We start from the raw sequence: 15,088 nt of genomic DNA, 5'->3' as shown, positions 1-15,088 counted from the left end.
ATACAAAGGCCCTGAGGCAGAATCTCCACCTAAGTTCAGGGTACAGTAGAGGAAGTCTCAGGGCTGGACCCTACCAGGAGACAAGGTACTAATCTCACAAGGCTCTTGACCTTAGGCCCATGTGGGGGTTTTGTTTTGGATTCTGCATCTACTCTTAAATGAGTATCACCTATGGGGTTTCTGGTCTTGTCCCTGCCTACACTTCCAAGTCTGGGATGTACCTGACACCAGCTTGTTCTTGACCCAGTGGGCAGCAGACAGACTGCCTAGCACAAGTTTACCATCATGCATTCAGGCTCTGGGTCCTATCAGCCCTGCCTACTCCTCCTCACACACAGGGTAGGCCCTGCCCATGTGTGTGCTTCTAGAGGGTCCTCTGTGATATTGGGACTTAAGGGGTTTCCCTCAGCTAAGCGGGGAGATTAAGCAGCTGGAATCCATGGTTGGTGTAACCCGGTGGTTCCCAACCTTCCTACTGTGTGACCTTTAATACAGTTTCACATGCTGTGCTGATCCCAATCATAAATTATTTTTGTTGCTACTTCACAACTAGAACTTTGGTACTGTGATGAACATAACTGTAAAGGGCCACAGCCCACAGCTGAGAACTGCTGTTTGCAGCTGGGACTCAAAGTTTCATATTCTGTACCCATAGCGTCTGGCTGCTCATGTCCAAAGCTCATTGAGGCCCTGGCTCTGTGTTCTAGGAACCCTAGGCAGGATATCGCCCCTAACGCAAACACCACTATATATATCGAAAAGATTCGTAGAAAAGCAAAAATGTAGAGCCAAGACTTGGAGAAGGGTTCACATGGCTACTGATTCAGATGTGATAAAATTAAGAGGAAAAGCCTAGACTGCAGTTCCTTGGGTTGACAGTACACAGGCTTGTTTGTGAGTTTACTGTCCCACCTCCATCTCTTTAGTGATCAGATTACCGAGGAAGATCACATCCAACTAACAGCCTGCCTTAAAAGTTTAGAGACCTTCATCCTTTTTCTAAAGTACTTCCTAGAGAAGTACTTTAACCCTGCTGCAAAAAGACAAAGTAAACCCTTTACAAAGCTATTTTCAAAACTTGCTGGATAGTTGAACCACTGCCAAGTTTTATTCAGCCTTTACAACTCCCTCCCTCCTTGCTTGTCCTGCATCTCATCTGAGAACCCCTCCCTGGGCCAGAGCTAGGTATCTTTGTTCTGCAGGATCCATCTGTTACTTGTGGTTAGTCTAGGCTAGCTTTGGGTATGAAGACCCTCAGTCCTTATATAATCCCTCCTCCTCACCCCACTTTTTTTGCAAACACAGGTCTCACTTTATAGCCCTGGCTGGCCTGGAACTCTCTATGGAGGTCAGGATGGACTCAAAACTCAGTGATCTGCCTGCCTATGCCTCCTAAGTACATGATAAAGGCATGGCTCACTATGCCTGGCCATCAGGGACCCTTTAGATAGCGTAAGGGTGAAGTTAAATTTAAGCAGCAACATTGGGGCCATCAGTAAATGAAGCTCCACAGCTGTCAGGATTTGAGTGCTGTTTATAGGAAGTATTGAGGTCATGGTCATCATGTAGTTTGTCCCACTGTCTCAGGGACTCAGGGCTACAAAGCCAGCTGTAGTCATGCCACAGAAGAGAGAAGCAGAAAGGAGCTGTGTGCATCACTTGTAGGCCCTTTGCTGGCTGTTGGGTATCTGAAATAGGCAGCAGTGAAGTAGGGGCACCCATAACTGGAGCCTGTCTGTCACACAGGGCTGAGTGTCCTGATAGTACCGTGTTAGCCCCTGCCCGCCCCGCACCTTCAGAAGTGACCATCAGTCCTGCCGTGGCTACCATAGCACCAAGCAAGGCAGGCTCTCCCACGGCCACCATGGTGGCCTCTTCCTCAGTGGCTGCTGCAGTGCCCCCAGGACCGATCATGGCAGTAACCACAGCAGCCCCAGCCATAGTTGCCACCCTGGGGACGATGACAAAGGACAGGTGAGTAGATCGGCCAAAGAGGGTAGGGTGGGCCTGGGTGAACCCCAGAAGCTCACATGCTGCAACTCTGCCTCTTCCCCCATTTATGCAGGAAGGCAGATGCCCTGCCAGAAGGCGCTGCCTTAAATGGTCCTGTGTAACTGCTGCCATCCGGCCGTGGCCCGCCCTGGTCAGGCTGCTTCCTTAATCAAGAAAACTACCTGGTGATGCAATTTTTTTTTAATTTAACTTTAAAATAAATGCTGCATTTGGTAAAGCTGGCAGTTGAACCAGTTGGATGACCCAGCTCCTGTGTCTCCTGCCTGCCTTGGTCCTGTTGGAGGACAGATGGACCTGGCCACTCCCCGTCCAGGTCTTGGTCTGGCAATGAGGCCCCTGACTTGCAGCTTCTACCTGCAGGGGATGGGGAGGGAACAAGACCCTAAGGTGCCAGCACCGTCAGATGGGCAGGAAGGCTCTGGTTTCATCTGTACTTTTTAATGCACGGAGGAAAAGCCGTTTTTTTTTTTTTGTTTTTTGGTTTTTTTGCACTTTGTACCCAGCTTCAATACAGGGTCTCTCTTGGCTCACGGCAGATGTGAAGGCCTGAGTTGGAGAGACCTGATCCCCAATAATAATAATACATGGGGGTCTGGCACTAGTTTGGCCACATGAGGTCAAACCCCAGTTCTAGCTGCCCAGAGGCTCCTGGGAGCTGGCATTGAATCAGGCTACAAATTTTGACTGCCTTAAAAACAAAAGACCCTCTGGACCTGATGGAGTTGTCTCTGTGCTCAGCAGGCAGACTTGGCATGCTTGGGTGGGTGTTGGAGCTGCATCAGACATGTAAGAGTGGGCACAGAAAACCACTGGGAGGCTGAGAGACAGGGCGGGCCCATATTGTCCACGAAGAGTCTAAAAGTCTATGTTGTCTTTTTTTTTTTTTTTTTCTTTAAATGTTCTGACCTTCTGACAGGGCATCCAACCCCCAATAAAAAGTATTCTTATTGAAAAAGTGTGTATTATTGTTAGGCTACAAATGCCGAGCCCCAGCCTGTGTGGACACCTTTGCTATCCCTAGGCTCATTCTCAGTAGTTGGGACTCATGTTGCGACAGAAATGAAAAGCTCTTCCTTAACAGTCAAACCAAGGACACCCATTTTGTAAAGGTTTGTTTCACTCAACCCCAGGGCCCATCCTGGGAAGAGAGGTGTATCCCTCTGGAAGTGAGTCAGCCCCAAGGCTCATATCCCTCCCTCCCAGCAGCTCCTCTGCTTCCTTCAGTGGGTCCTATGGTTCTGCCCTTGGCCTCTACCAGCATTCACCTTTTTTCTTAGGTGTGTCAGCCACTTCCCCAGCTACTTCCCCAACTCTTGTCTTAACACCTGAAATGTGGCGAGCAGGACCCTCCTCCCCAGAGTCTGTCCTGATGGGTTTCTTGAATCATAATTGAGGAAAGATCTATGGTTATCCCAGGTCCAGTTGTGGGGACCAGAAGTCATGACAATAGAGCAGCAGAGCTGACAGAGGTTCACAGCCACCTCCCACCACACAAGGTCAGCCCTCTGGCATCTTCACTGGCTCTGCCCCTTTTCTACCTGCAGCTGCTCACCCCAGATTTCCAGTGGTTAGGCCTCAACACCGACAGCCACCCTGAGCCACCCTCATACATACCTCTCTGCCCCAACCCTGACTACAAGGACATAGCCAATGAAGTCTAGGCCTAGTGAGGTTCACAGGCAAGAAGTAACAAGCCCAGCAACAACAACAACAACAAAAACCACAACAAACCACAACACACTGAGCTATCAGGGAAGGAGGAGGAGGTGTAGACAGCCTGAGAGCCATGACCACTAGGGGTGTTGCCCTTCACAGAGCCACCTTTCCCCATCCCAGCTTCCTTGAGGACCTTTTGTCCTAAGAGCCCATGCTCCTTTCTGTCCAGGGTCTGTGACCTTTGCCCTTTGCCTTCACAACACCTTCCCAAGGTCTCCGACTCCCTCTACAACACTCCACAGAATCCTGGACTTGAACTGATTTTCCAGAGCTATCTGGGTAGAGTGATGGGGCTTTCTCTGGTGTGGAGGCCTGGGGAAGTCGGGTTAACAAGTCCTTCCTTTGCTGCAGGAAGTCCCCTTCCTGTGCAAAGCCACTCATGGCCGGGGATCTCGGAGGAAGATGGGCTCAGGCTCCAGAAAAGGCATACAGAGGATAGCAACCTGCTACCCACTCAGGAGACCCAGGGTTGAGACAAAGGAGCCCCTCTGGGCAGACCCACAACTCACGGTGCTGATGCAAGCGCACAAGTGTGTCGTTAGTTCTCTCTTTATATAGACTCTGGTTCTAGAAACAACTTAGCACAGCCAGCCGGCCAGGGCCAGCACACTGATGGGCCGGGTAGGGTGGACTATTTACAAGCCCAGGGCAGGGCTGTACCATGGCCGCGTCCCTAAACGGCTCAGCCATGACACCACAATAAGTTAGAGCTGGCCAGGTGGGGCGGGGCGGGGGCTGTACACACAAGTGCTGGGGGGCTCAGGGCCTCAAATACTGTCGAGGGCCGGGGCTGTAAACATGGCCGGGGCGGCCCTGCCCACCCCTAGTGGTCTGTAACGACTGGAAGCAGAGCAGCCCGGGCAGGGCCGGGTGGGGTCAGGCATCCGACAGGCAGCTCTGGATCCGGTCCACCCACTGCTGGGCTGAGGGCACATCCTGGGCACAGAAGTTGTAAACGCGACGTGTTGTCTTCACCTGGGAAGAGCGGGTTACTGGCTTCGTGCCCCTATAACTCCAAGCCCCTGGCCCCAGGTGTTCCCCACCCCTTGACAGAGGCTCACATCAAAGAAGGCCTTCTCATCCACAGTCTTAGGGGCACCTATAGTGGGTGTGCCAGGTGCCACAGCTTCCACCTCTGCCAGGTCAATGACACCCTTGCATTCTGTGTCCATTCGGTGGTCATAGTATCGCAGCTGGGGTGAGGATGAGAAGATGTGCAGAGTCAAGACAGGCCTGTCTTCTGTTTCCCTTGTCCCTGTACCACCACTCACCTGGTGCTTGGTCTTGTCTAGGACAAACCAACGGGCTTTCCAGGGCTTCATGAAGGCCCCCTTCTTGTACAGGATGCCCTCATAGGACCTGCATTTGTACCAGAATCAGGGCCAGGTTAGCTATTAGGTGGAGGACCACCTCTAGAAATTAGATGAAGGGTGAGTCCCTCTATAGTCATCGTGAGACTGACACTGGGTCCCAAACACCGTATCTAGGAGGTAGTCCCATGTGACATAGACACCCTAAAGAGGAAGAGGAACTTAGCAGTCAAATCTGTGGAGGGAACCAGAGTAAAATGGCCCCTCAAGGCCCAGGGAGGATGGATCCTGTCTGCCCCAGTCTCATCTAGTGACTGTCCTATGATACCTCTTAGCTCCATTTCAGACCTGCTACAGTCACCAGGTCTACAACCCAAACCTCTTTTGATGCTGACCTATGCTTAGGCAATTGTTATAGCTTCTACAACTCCTTTTACCTACAGAAAATAACTCCTCAAAGAACCTAAAACCCCATTTGAGAGTCATGCATGGGTCCCAATTCCCAGTCCAGAAGTAGCAGCAGGCCGTGCCGCTCACACCTGTTCTCACTCTCAGCTGTCTGGAACTGGCTGTACAGGGTGCTGGTGCTCCGTCGGGCGGCCTGCCGAGAGCTAGATGTGGTTGAGCCACTGCTCTGGTCACTGTCCAGGCTGAGGCTAAGAGTAGAGCCCACAGGCCCCTCCTGTAGATAGACGCCTAGCGAGCGGCGGTGGTGGGGCACAGCTGACACCAGAAGTGAGCTGGGGGTACCCTGCAAAGAGCAGAATGGAATTACTATCAAAGCTGATCAGCCTCCATCTCCTGGCAACACCCATACTGGATATTCCTCTGCCCAGCCTATCCTCCCACCCACTCACACGTCCATCTTGCCGGCTTTCAAGGCGCTGAGCAGCCTTCACCCGGTCCCAGGTGTCTTTCCAGCGTTCAGAAGGCCGACCTAACTCTGTCTCCAAGCGCTGCAGCTCCTGGGGAGAATTGGTGAGCAGAAGATCATGCAGAGGCTGGGAAGACAGCTCAGCAGCTACAGCACTTGTTCTTGCAGAGGAGCTGGGTTTGATGCCCAGCATCCACATGGTGCTCACATCTACCTGTAGTTCCTGGGGACCCAACACCCTTTTCTGACCTTTGTAGGTTCCAGGCATGTATCCAGACATATACATACATGCAGGCAAAGCGTACATACACATGAAGATTTTTTTTAATTTAAAAATAATTTAAAACAAAAACAACAACAACAAGAAAACAAAAATCCAGACTGAGTGAACATACTGGTTTAGTCAGTGAAGGTTTGTCACCGAGCCTGCCAACTGAATGAAGTACAATCTTTAGACCTACATGATGGAAGGAGAGAGAACTGGCTCCTCAAAGTTCACCTCTGAGCTTCCACCCACACACGGGCAGACACACTAAATAAGTAAATGTAATTTAAAATATTTTAAAGATATATCCAAGCCGGGCGTGGTGGCGCATGCCTTTAATCCCAGCACTCGGGAGGCAGAGGCAGGCGGATTTCTGAGTTAGAGGCCATCCTGGTCTACAAAGTGAGCTCCAGAGCTACACAGAGAAACCCTGTGTCGACAAACCAAAAAAAAAAAAAAAAAAAGATATATCCAGGGCTGGTGAGATGGCTCAGCGGTTAAGAGCGCCAACTGCTCTTCTAAAGGTCCTGAGTTCAAATCCCAGAAACCACATGGTGGTTCACAACCATCCGTAATGAGATCTGATGCTCTCTTCTGGAGTGTCTGAAGACAGCTACAGTGTACTTACCTATAATAAATAAATAAATAAATATTTAAAAAAAAACTATATATATATCCAGGGGTGGTATACTTCTTTAATTCCAGCACTCAGGAGGCAGATGCAGGCCAGTCTTTATGAGTTACAGGCCAACAAAGGCTATATTATATCAGAAGTTAAAAATAGAAGATGACATGTTATAGTCCATAAGGATATGAATGAACACTGATTTTGGTGAACATACTGCAAGCCAGAAAACAATGTAATGATATCTTAAAACTGAATGTAGTGTGTGGGTTTAATTGGTATTCTATCAGTGGGGGTTCAGCGTGGGGCTTGAATTTAAAAACTTGCCACATCTGAATTCTATATTCAAAGAAAATATCCTTTAAAAGCAGTGCCACATGGGTAAGTGTAGTACAGCGCAGTGTGAGAGAGAGCACTCGTTTCCCAGGCACAAAGCTGGGTTTAATATCCAGCACTGCTAGCATGTAAAAAGAAAGAAAGATGGAGAGGCAGGCAGGCAAAGCCAGGCACTGTGTTTCCCATGTAGTTTTACCTTCCTGGCAGGCTAAATTAGAAGGATCACTTGAGACTGGCAGCTCTAGGCCAACCTAGGGAAACACAGCAACACCCTATCTCTTAAGACTAAGTGAGAGCTGGGCATGGTAGTTTACAAGAGTTTAGTAATCCTAACACTTGGAAGGAAGGGGAAAGCCAAAGGATCAGGAAGGAGCCCCAGGCCGTCTTTAGCTACACAAGCCATGTCTCAAAGACTGTCAATAGCTGGGCACGACGGCAAGCGCCTTTGTTTGTTTGGTTGGTTTTGGTTTTTCGAGACAGGGTTTCTCTGTATCGCCCTGGCTGTCCTGGAACTCACTCTGTAGACCGGGCTGTCCTCGAACTCAGAAATCTGCCTGCTTCTGCCTCCTGAGTGCTTGGGATCAAAGGCGTGCGCCGCCACCACCACCCGGCAGCAGGCGCTTTTAACTACAAGGTCGAAACACAAAGATTACTGAGTTTGAAGTCAGCCTGAGAAAAAAATGTTAGTTCCAGGTTAACGTGGGCTAGAGTAAACCCTGCCCACCCCCACCCCCCAAAAACCAAACACAAAACCCCTTAAGGATGCAGCAGGCAGGCAGGCAGAGGTCATAGCTTGGTGGAGAGCACCTCCCTGTGCACACAAGGTCCTGGACTGACCCACTCATTGATAGCACTGTCGCCAAAGGGTGGGGAGCATTCTCACACATAATAAATAATACAGAAGCTTGAGGCAAGGTGTGACTAGCAGATCTGTAGTACAAGAAATACTAAGTCTTTCAGACTGAAAGGAACTGGTATTAGATTGGATATACAAAGAAAAAAGGAATTAGAGGCCAGACCTAGAGTACGTACTCCCAACTACTGGGGAGGCTGAGGCAGGAGGATCTCAAATTGTAGCCAGCTAGGACAACTTAGATCTTGTCTCAGAATAATAATAATAATAATAATAATAATAATAATAATAAAATAATCAAGTTTCAGCTATAGCTCAGTGGTGGAGCACCTACCTAGCATAAATAAGGCTCTGAGTTCAATTCTCAGTACTGGAAAAGCAAAGCGAAGCAGAAATAGAAAGCCTTCTCTCATTTTTTAACTTCTTTTAAAAAAGTAAAACAAAAATAAAATACTATGCATATTTATGCCACAGGGAAACTAAGAGGCTCCAGTTACATCCGATCAAGCCAGTGCTTCTGATTTCCACACTACCATCCCTGTGCCAAACTACCCACACATCTGCACTCAAGTAACAAACCCTTTGGGCCAGGCCCTACACTGGATCATCAAAACATATTTCACGCTTACCACCTTGCTTGGGCAGCACAAATCAACATCCTACTTTGCACATGAGGACACCAGGCAGTGCTCACAGAATCTTGAAGGGAACACAGCCAGCACAGAGGAGTACAAATTTCTTCTTACTTAGGCCCTGAGGCCCAGACCCTTCTGACTGCTCAGCCCCTTTGATGAGCTACTCAGGGACAGATCTGTCACCCTGTACATTGCCTCAGTTCCCACACACCAACTACCACAGCTCATTTGACCATTTTTTCTTTCAAGGGATCTCTGTCCTTGTTTAAGTCTGACTCCTGAGCAGATATGGCCAGAAGAGATGGCAAGTCGGAGGTAAAGGTGACTCTAAACTCCAGGGCCGGAGCCCAGAAGGGCTACTGCTCACTTTAAGACATGCCTGACAGACAACTGAGCAGAGGCAGAGTGAGTAGCTCCTGGGAAAACACTGCCTGCACTGACACCCAGGTACTGAAGGATAGATGTGTCCCGGAGTATCAGATCTAGGTAGGAAGTGATGGATCTTTAAGAGGTGGGGTCTGGTGGAAGGTCCTTGGGTAATAGGGAAGGGTGAGAACACTTCTTGGAAGACTGCCATGATGTGACCCGGCCCAGACACTTCCTAGAACTGAGCACACTCCCTTGAGCCTCCAGAACTGCAAGCTAAATCAATTTCTGTACCCTGTCAACAAACCTATCTCTAGTATTTCCTCAGTGATGAAAGCTGATTAAAATATGAGGTAAAGGGATACACATATGCCAAGAGTAAAAACCAGGTCCCAGGTCTTGAGAGTTTCTGACAAATGCTTTCTTTTTTTTTTTTTTTTTTTGGTTTTTCGAGACAGGGTTTCTCTGTGTAGCCCTGGCTGTCCTGGAACTCACTCTGTAGACCAGGCTGGCCTCGAACTCAGAAATCCGCCTGCCTCTGCCTCCCGAGTGCTGGGATTAAAGGCGTGCGCCACCAACGCCCGGCTTGACAAATGCTTTCTTATCATTATCTGTAAATATCTATTAGCATGGGACAGGGACCTAAGAACCACAGCTACCCCAAGTATGTAAGCAGTTCACATGGTGGGCGCAGTCAGTGCCACCCCAGTTCTCAAGAGTAACTACTGACACACGCGCACGCGCACGCGCACACACACACACACACACACAGAGGCACTCCCGTGTTGTACTCCCATGTTGTGTGGGACAGCACTCACCTCCAGCAGACGTGAGATGGCATCAGGCTGGACTCGAGGACGGCTGTCATAGCATGGCCATACCACACGGCGCCTGCTCTGGGGAGCACCTCCATCAGGACGTTCCTCTTCTGGGGGCTCAGGGGGTCCCTGGGCCAGCTCCCAGTCATAAGGGGGCCCCTCAGCCAGCGTCTCCTCAGTGTAGAAATCCCACACCTTCAGATTGGACACGTTGCTGTAGGGTCGCAGCACCTGGGAGCAAGTAAGCCTATGTTCAGAAGCTGGGCCATGCAGGAGCCGCTGCCCCAGTCAGGCCCCACTCACCTCTGTGTCCTCGGGTGCATATGTGTAGTTGTAGAACATGGGGGTCCTCTTGCTTAGCCGGTCTACATACTCCCACACTGACTTACATGCCAGCTGGCCCCTGCGTTCACCCTTCTCTTCATACAGCAGCCCTACACAAGAGCAGCCCTGAGCTTAGGCCCCGCTGGCCCAGACAGTTACCCCAGATCCCCTTCTTCCCTACATACCCAGCTCAATACGCTCATAATCAGAGTCCAGCAAGAAGGTCCGGAAACGGCGGGATGTGTGGTGGTAACCAAGGAACTTGAGGTAGAACTGACTGAACTCAAACTCCATGGGGAACTGCAAATGGACCTGTAATATGTAGGGGGTCAGAGGTCAGGCAGGGGAGCACAGGTCAAGCCTACCTACATGGAAATCTACCCACCTGGTGTACACAGTCCAGGAACTGCAGGAAGACAGGTGTGAAGCCACTGCTCTGCCCAGCTAGGGTGTGGGCCCCACGGTGGCTGAAACGATGGCCAAAGGACAGCCACTCTTTTTCCACTAGCAGTCGGAAGCCTTCCAGAGTGCGGTAGAAGGGGTCTGAGAGCAGCTGCACCAAGGATACCACCTGCCAACACCAGCAGATGTCAGGAGGACATCGGAGGCCCCTCCCCTCCCCGCTTCCCCACACCTGCACACACCTGAGTGGTGATGTCCCAGCCGTCCTCCAGGCTCACCAGGACAGAGGAGCCAGAGTCGAGCAGCTCCACTACCAGCACCGATATCTGCAGCAGCTTGTGGATCTGCACGGACACTACAGCCAATCAGGACTCAGAGGCTCACACATCCACAGAATCCTGGGAAGGCCAGTAGTGTCTACAGCACTGGATGGACCCACTCTGCTCTGGTCATGCTTGCACTGTCCCTCCAGCCTGCCCACCCATCCCAAGCCACCCATGACAAGGAAGGCAGATTCAGAAGTCCCTGTCCTTTGCTGGGTGTGGCGGTGGTTGCCTGTAATCTCAGGACCTAGAATTGCCACAAGTTCTAGGTCAGCGAGTGCTACACTGTGAGACCGTGTCTCAAAAAGAGAGTTAAGTGCTGCCTTTCAGGTGACAGCAGTCCCACCCCTCAGCACTCTAGTTTTCACTGGGCACCGATGACACAACAACCTATGTCCATTCTGCAAAAAGGGCAAAGCAGCAGAGGGCCCTGCCCCACAAGCCAGTGTGATTCCACACTGGACACCTAACTCCCTGCACACAGCAGACTGGCCCAGACCACCAGCTGCCTCCCCAACAACATGACACTACATAGCAAGCACCTATTACGCCCCTCCCCCTCCTCATGCCCAAGATGTCAAACAAGCAAGCCCAGACCTAGAGAGACCTAGCACCCAGGTGGGCAGAGGCAGAGGCAGTGCAGAGACCTGGATCAGCCATTCTGAGTCCTCCAGTGAGCGCAGAAAGGAGGCTGGGCTGGGCTCAGTGGAAGGGCAACCAGGCACACAGGCCTTCAACAGTTTCTTGAAGCTGGCTTTCACCTGCCTTGCCTCAAATACTTCAATAGGTACCAGCTCCCACTGTTGCAAGGGATCTGGGCGCACACCCTGGAAGAAAACCAATGACAAACTGTGAGCCATGCCTAGCCCTGTGCTCCCCCTCCTAGCCCTACACCTCTACCCCAGTTACCTTGAGCTGAGCTTTGTCACCAATGATGTAGAGGGCTGCACGCTGTGGCCGCAGAAAACCAGAATCAGGTGGAGCTCCATTGGTGTGGGGAGTACTGAGGAGATCTCTGCCAGCTAGCCGAGAGCCCACATCAGCACCAAGACCACTGCTTCGACCACTGGCTCGGACACTGCTCCATTTCCCTGCAAAGGAGACACCCAGTAAGTGCTAGATTGAGGTCAGAGCATCACTTACCTGGGGCTGGCTGGGCCTGGCCTCCAGGGAGGGGAACTGAGTTTCCAGGCAGGGCAGAGTGGTCGGCAGGCCACAGAGGGAGGAGGGCTGGAACACACAAATGCTGAGGCACATGGGGGTGGGGGTGGCCTGTGTTAGTGTCTAGATCAGGACCAGGTGCTGGGCAGGTAAGTAACTAGGGCTAGGAGGAGTCAGTTGTGCTAGTCTGTCACAAAGGGGCAGTTAGTGCTGGGTGTGAAAAGAGATATTAGTGCCAAAGATGGCTTGACTCATACTAGGGGGCCATCAGTTCCAGTTAAGGGGAAAGCCCCAGTACAGTACCTCGGGACGCAGTCCATCTGGAGGCCGAGGCCGCCAAAGGGTTGGACAGCGTGGTGACCCTGGCTCGGGGGCTGGGCACTGAGGGCACAGCAGAGAGAAGGCTCAGATTTGGTTCCAGGCCTGGATTGTCAAAGGCTCCCACCAAGCCCCACTCCCAGGGGTCAGAAACAGGATGGGTCCTTGTCTGGTCCAGGTATGGGTCCTCTCCACCAGGGGTAACTAGGTATAGAGGTTCTATGATACTGGGAAAGGTCAGACTTTGGAATAGTGGGCTCTTCTTCAAACATCTCAGAGAAATCTTGTCTTCAAGTTTCTCTTAGACCTATCTTTATAGTAAGCCAGGGTCTGACTGCTGGACAATTACATGAATATTCAACACACAGCCATGTAGTAGCCTTGCCCAGAACAAAACACAGGTACCTGAGAGCCTCAGTCTTGGAGGAGACCTAGAGGCAACTGGAAAAGGGAGAAAGAAGAGCTGGAGTGGTGGGGTGACAGTTCAGTCGAGGACATGAGCAGATCTGAGTCCTAGGACTGCACCAGGCAGAGTTACGGGCAGGGACAATGTATCTGGGAGAAGCCTGAGTCATACACACCTCAAGTTTACCTGACTGTGCAGAGGCCTCCCTCATACAGGACACAGAAAAAGGCATGGTGCAAAACATCACCCCACCCAACACAGAGATCGCTATGGCCAAGCTCAAGGCCAGTCTTCCACACCCTGACTTCTCTGACAACCCCACATTACAGATGGCAGTTAGCCAACTTGGAGTGCAGACAGTATCCGCCTATTTAGGCTGCAGCTGGAAATCCAAGTAGAGCTGAAGGAAGCCAGACTCCAGATCATCACTGGACAGTCAGGGAGGGTGGCCCTACACCCTGAATTTATAACACCAGAGGTAGCAACATTTGCACTGGAGAAGGTTTACAGATCTGTCCAGAAGACATCAGGGAAGGTGAAAGCACACACTCGGAGGGGAGGCTGCTGCCTGAAGGTGCCACTCAGATTTTCTGGCAGAAAGATCAGACTATAAAATACATTTAATCACACAAAAAGCAGGTACTCTCAGGGAACAATGACAATTGGTCAGTCTGGCCTACTAGTATCACTTGGTGACCATGAGAGCAGACTTGCTGCCTGTCCTCAGCACCAGTGGCCAGCAAGTGTTAACAAGAGATGAAGATCACTGATAAGCACTGGTAAATACAAATGAGAACCACAAGTTCAACAGGGAGTGAAGAAGCCTGGGGTAGAGTAAGTAGGTACAGAAAAAAGGAAGGGCAGAAAGCTACTAGCAAGAACAGATCTGGCACCGGGCAGTGGTGGCACACACCTTTAATCCCAGCACTTGAGAGGCAGAGGCAGACAGATTTCTGAGTTCAAGGCCAGCCTAGCCTACAGAGTAAGTTCCAGGACAGCCAAGACTATACAGAGAAACCCTGTAAACAAACAAACAAGAACAGATCAGGCTTGGTGTGGTGGCGCATGCCTTTAATCACAGCACTCAGGAGGCAGAGGCAGATGAATCTCTGTGAGTTTGAGGCCAGCCTGGTCTATAAAGCAATTTACAGAACAGCCAGGGCTACAGGAGAAACCGTATCTTGGAAAAACTATAAGAAAGAACAATCAACCACAGGAACAAGACAGACAAGACAGACTTAAGAACCCTGGCCTACAAGATGGCTGCTCTCGTGGGAACTACCACCAGCCTAAAAGTCACCAGTGCCATTATACTTTCAGGATCTGAGACCAGAAGAGAAAATGTAGCCCTACAACTTCAAGAGGGGAATGGGGGAACTGGAGGTTTTGAGCACACAAGATGGACTGGGGCAACTTACTCCCAAGTGACAGTGTGACACCAGCTTGGTAAAAATGGGCCCTGCAGTCTATGGCAGATGCCACACCAAATGCTGAGACAGATTTCCAAGCACAGGGACCTAGCTTGACATGCACTGGGCTTGGTATGCAAGTCAGTGGCTAGAGTTGTAAGCCAAAGAATCAGCCAAAGATCCCAGCATCTAGCAGTCAAGTCAGGAGAAGGAGGCCAGAGCAGTGCCCATAACCCACACTTCATTTGCTAACCAGGCATTTGCCCTCACAGAGAGTGTCCAGAGCATACCCAGGACGCCCCTCTAGACTGCCATCTAGACCAACTATGAAGAGTCCAGCCCACGGCTACATCGGGGAAGCAAATGCCACTGCACACAATTATGATAATAGCAGTTCTCAGGCAGAGAACTGTGTCCGCACACACCTCACAGGCAGAAGTCAGCATGGGAAGGTTGGCCTGGCGCCTCTTAGTGAGTTCAGGTGCAATGAAGGTATGTACAGGGGATGACAAGGACAGCAAGAACAGTGCAGACAAACCCAAAGCCTGGACACAAGAGTATGAAGGCCCACTAATGCGCAGAGTGGCAGCTGGAAGTAGACAGGCTAGAGGAAGGATGAGAAAATGAGTTTAAGGATGTACCATCAGCAAACACAGCAAGGGATGGACGGAGCACCCATCTGTTGGACTAGAGGGATGGACAGAGCACCCATCTGTTGGACCGAGAGGGATGGACGGAGCACCCATCTGTTGGACCGAGAGGGATGGACAGAGCACCCATCTGTTGGACCAAGAGGGATGGACAGAGCACCCATCTGTTGGACCGAGAGGGATGGACAGAGCACCCATCTGTTGGACCGAGAGGGATGGACTGAGCACCCATCTGTTGGACCGAGAGGGATGGACAGAGCACCCATCTGTTGGACCGAGAGGGA

At 50.9% G+C, this 15,088-nt stretch overlaps 2 protein-coding genes across 18 annotated transcripts in view; one reads left to right on the top strand and one right to left on the bottom strand.

The window, feature by feature from the left end:
* Window positions 1-2,968, top strand: part of Ppp6r2 (protein phosphatase 6 regulatory subunit 2) — a 71,187-nt gene extending 68,219 nt beyond the window's left edge. For all 14 annotated transcript variants that reach the window (XM_085831973.1, XM_085831971.1, XM_085831972.1 and 11 more), the window contains 2 exons: window positions 1,747-1,974; window positions 2,066-2,968. In XM_085831973.1, the coding sequence (XP_085688099.1) occupies window positions 1,747-1,974; window positions 2,066-2,114 (277 nt within the window). In that variant the 3' untranslated portion in view covers window positions 2,115-2,968. The remainder of the gene's footprint in view (window positions 1-1,746; window positions 1,975-2,065) is intronic.
* Window positions 2,969-4,262: 1,294 nt separating this feature from the next.
* The window catches only part of Sbf1 (SET binding factor 1), a 28,554-nt gene continuing 17,728 nt past the window's right edge, over window positions 4,263-15,088 (bottom strand). For 2 of the 4 annotated variants that reach the window (XM_029470002.1, XM_021184342.2), the window contains 13 exons: window positions 12,325-12,402; window positions 11,770-11,951; window positions 11,508-11,687; window positions 10,780-10,881; window positions 10,521-10,706; window positions 10,321-10,447; window positions 10,115-10,245; window positions 9,812-10,042; window positions 5,897-6,004; window positions 5,579-5,790; window positions 5,001-5,088; window positions 4,791-4,922; window positions 4,263-4,704 (listed from right to left, as the gene is read on the bottom strand). In XM_029470002.1, coding sequence (XP_029325862.1) covers window positions 4,606-4,704; window positions 4,791-4,922; window positions 5,001-5,088; window positions 5,579-5,790; window positions 5,897-6,004; window positions 9,812-10,042; window positions 10,115-10,245; window positions 10,321-10,447; window positions 10,521-10,706; window positions 10,780-10,881; window positions 11,508-11,687; window positions 11,770-11,951; window positions 12,325-12,402 — 1,856 coding nt within the window. In that variant the 3' untranslated portion in view covers window positions 4,263-4,605. The remainder of the gene's footprint in view (window positions 4,705-4,790; window positions 4,923-5,000; window positions 5,089-5,578; window positions 5,791-5,896; window positions 6,005-9,811; window positions 10,043-10,114; window positions 10,246-10,320; window positions 10,448-10,520; window positions 10,707-10,779; window positions 10,882-11,507; window positions 11,688-11,769; window positions 11,952-12,324; window positions 12,403-15,088) is intronic. The other 2 variants (XM_029470003.1, XM_021184343.2) reach the window with 1 other exon arrangement.

Source organism: Mus caroli, unplaced genomic scaffold (genome assembly GCF_978045245.1).
Source record: "Mus caroli unplaced genomic scaffold, Mus_caroli_1 scaffold_16, whole genome shotgun sequence".
Lineage (NCBI taxonomy): Eukaryota > Metazoa > Chordata > Mammalia > Rodentia > Muridae > Mus > Mus caroli.
This window is presented reverse-complemented; position numbering and strand designations above follow the sequence as displayed.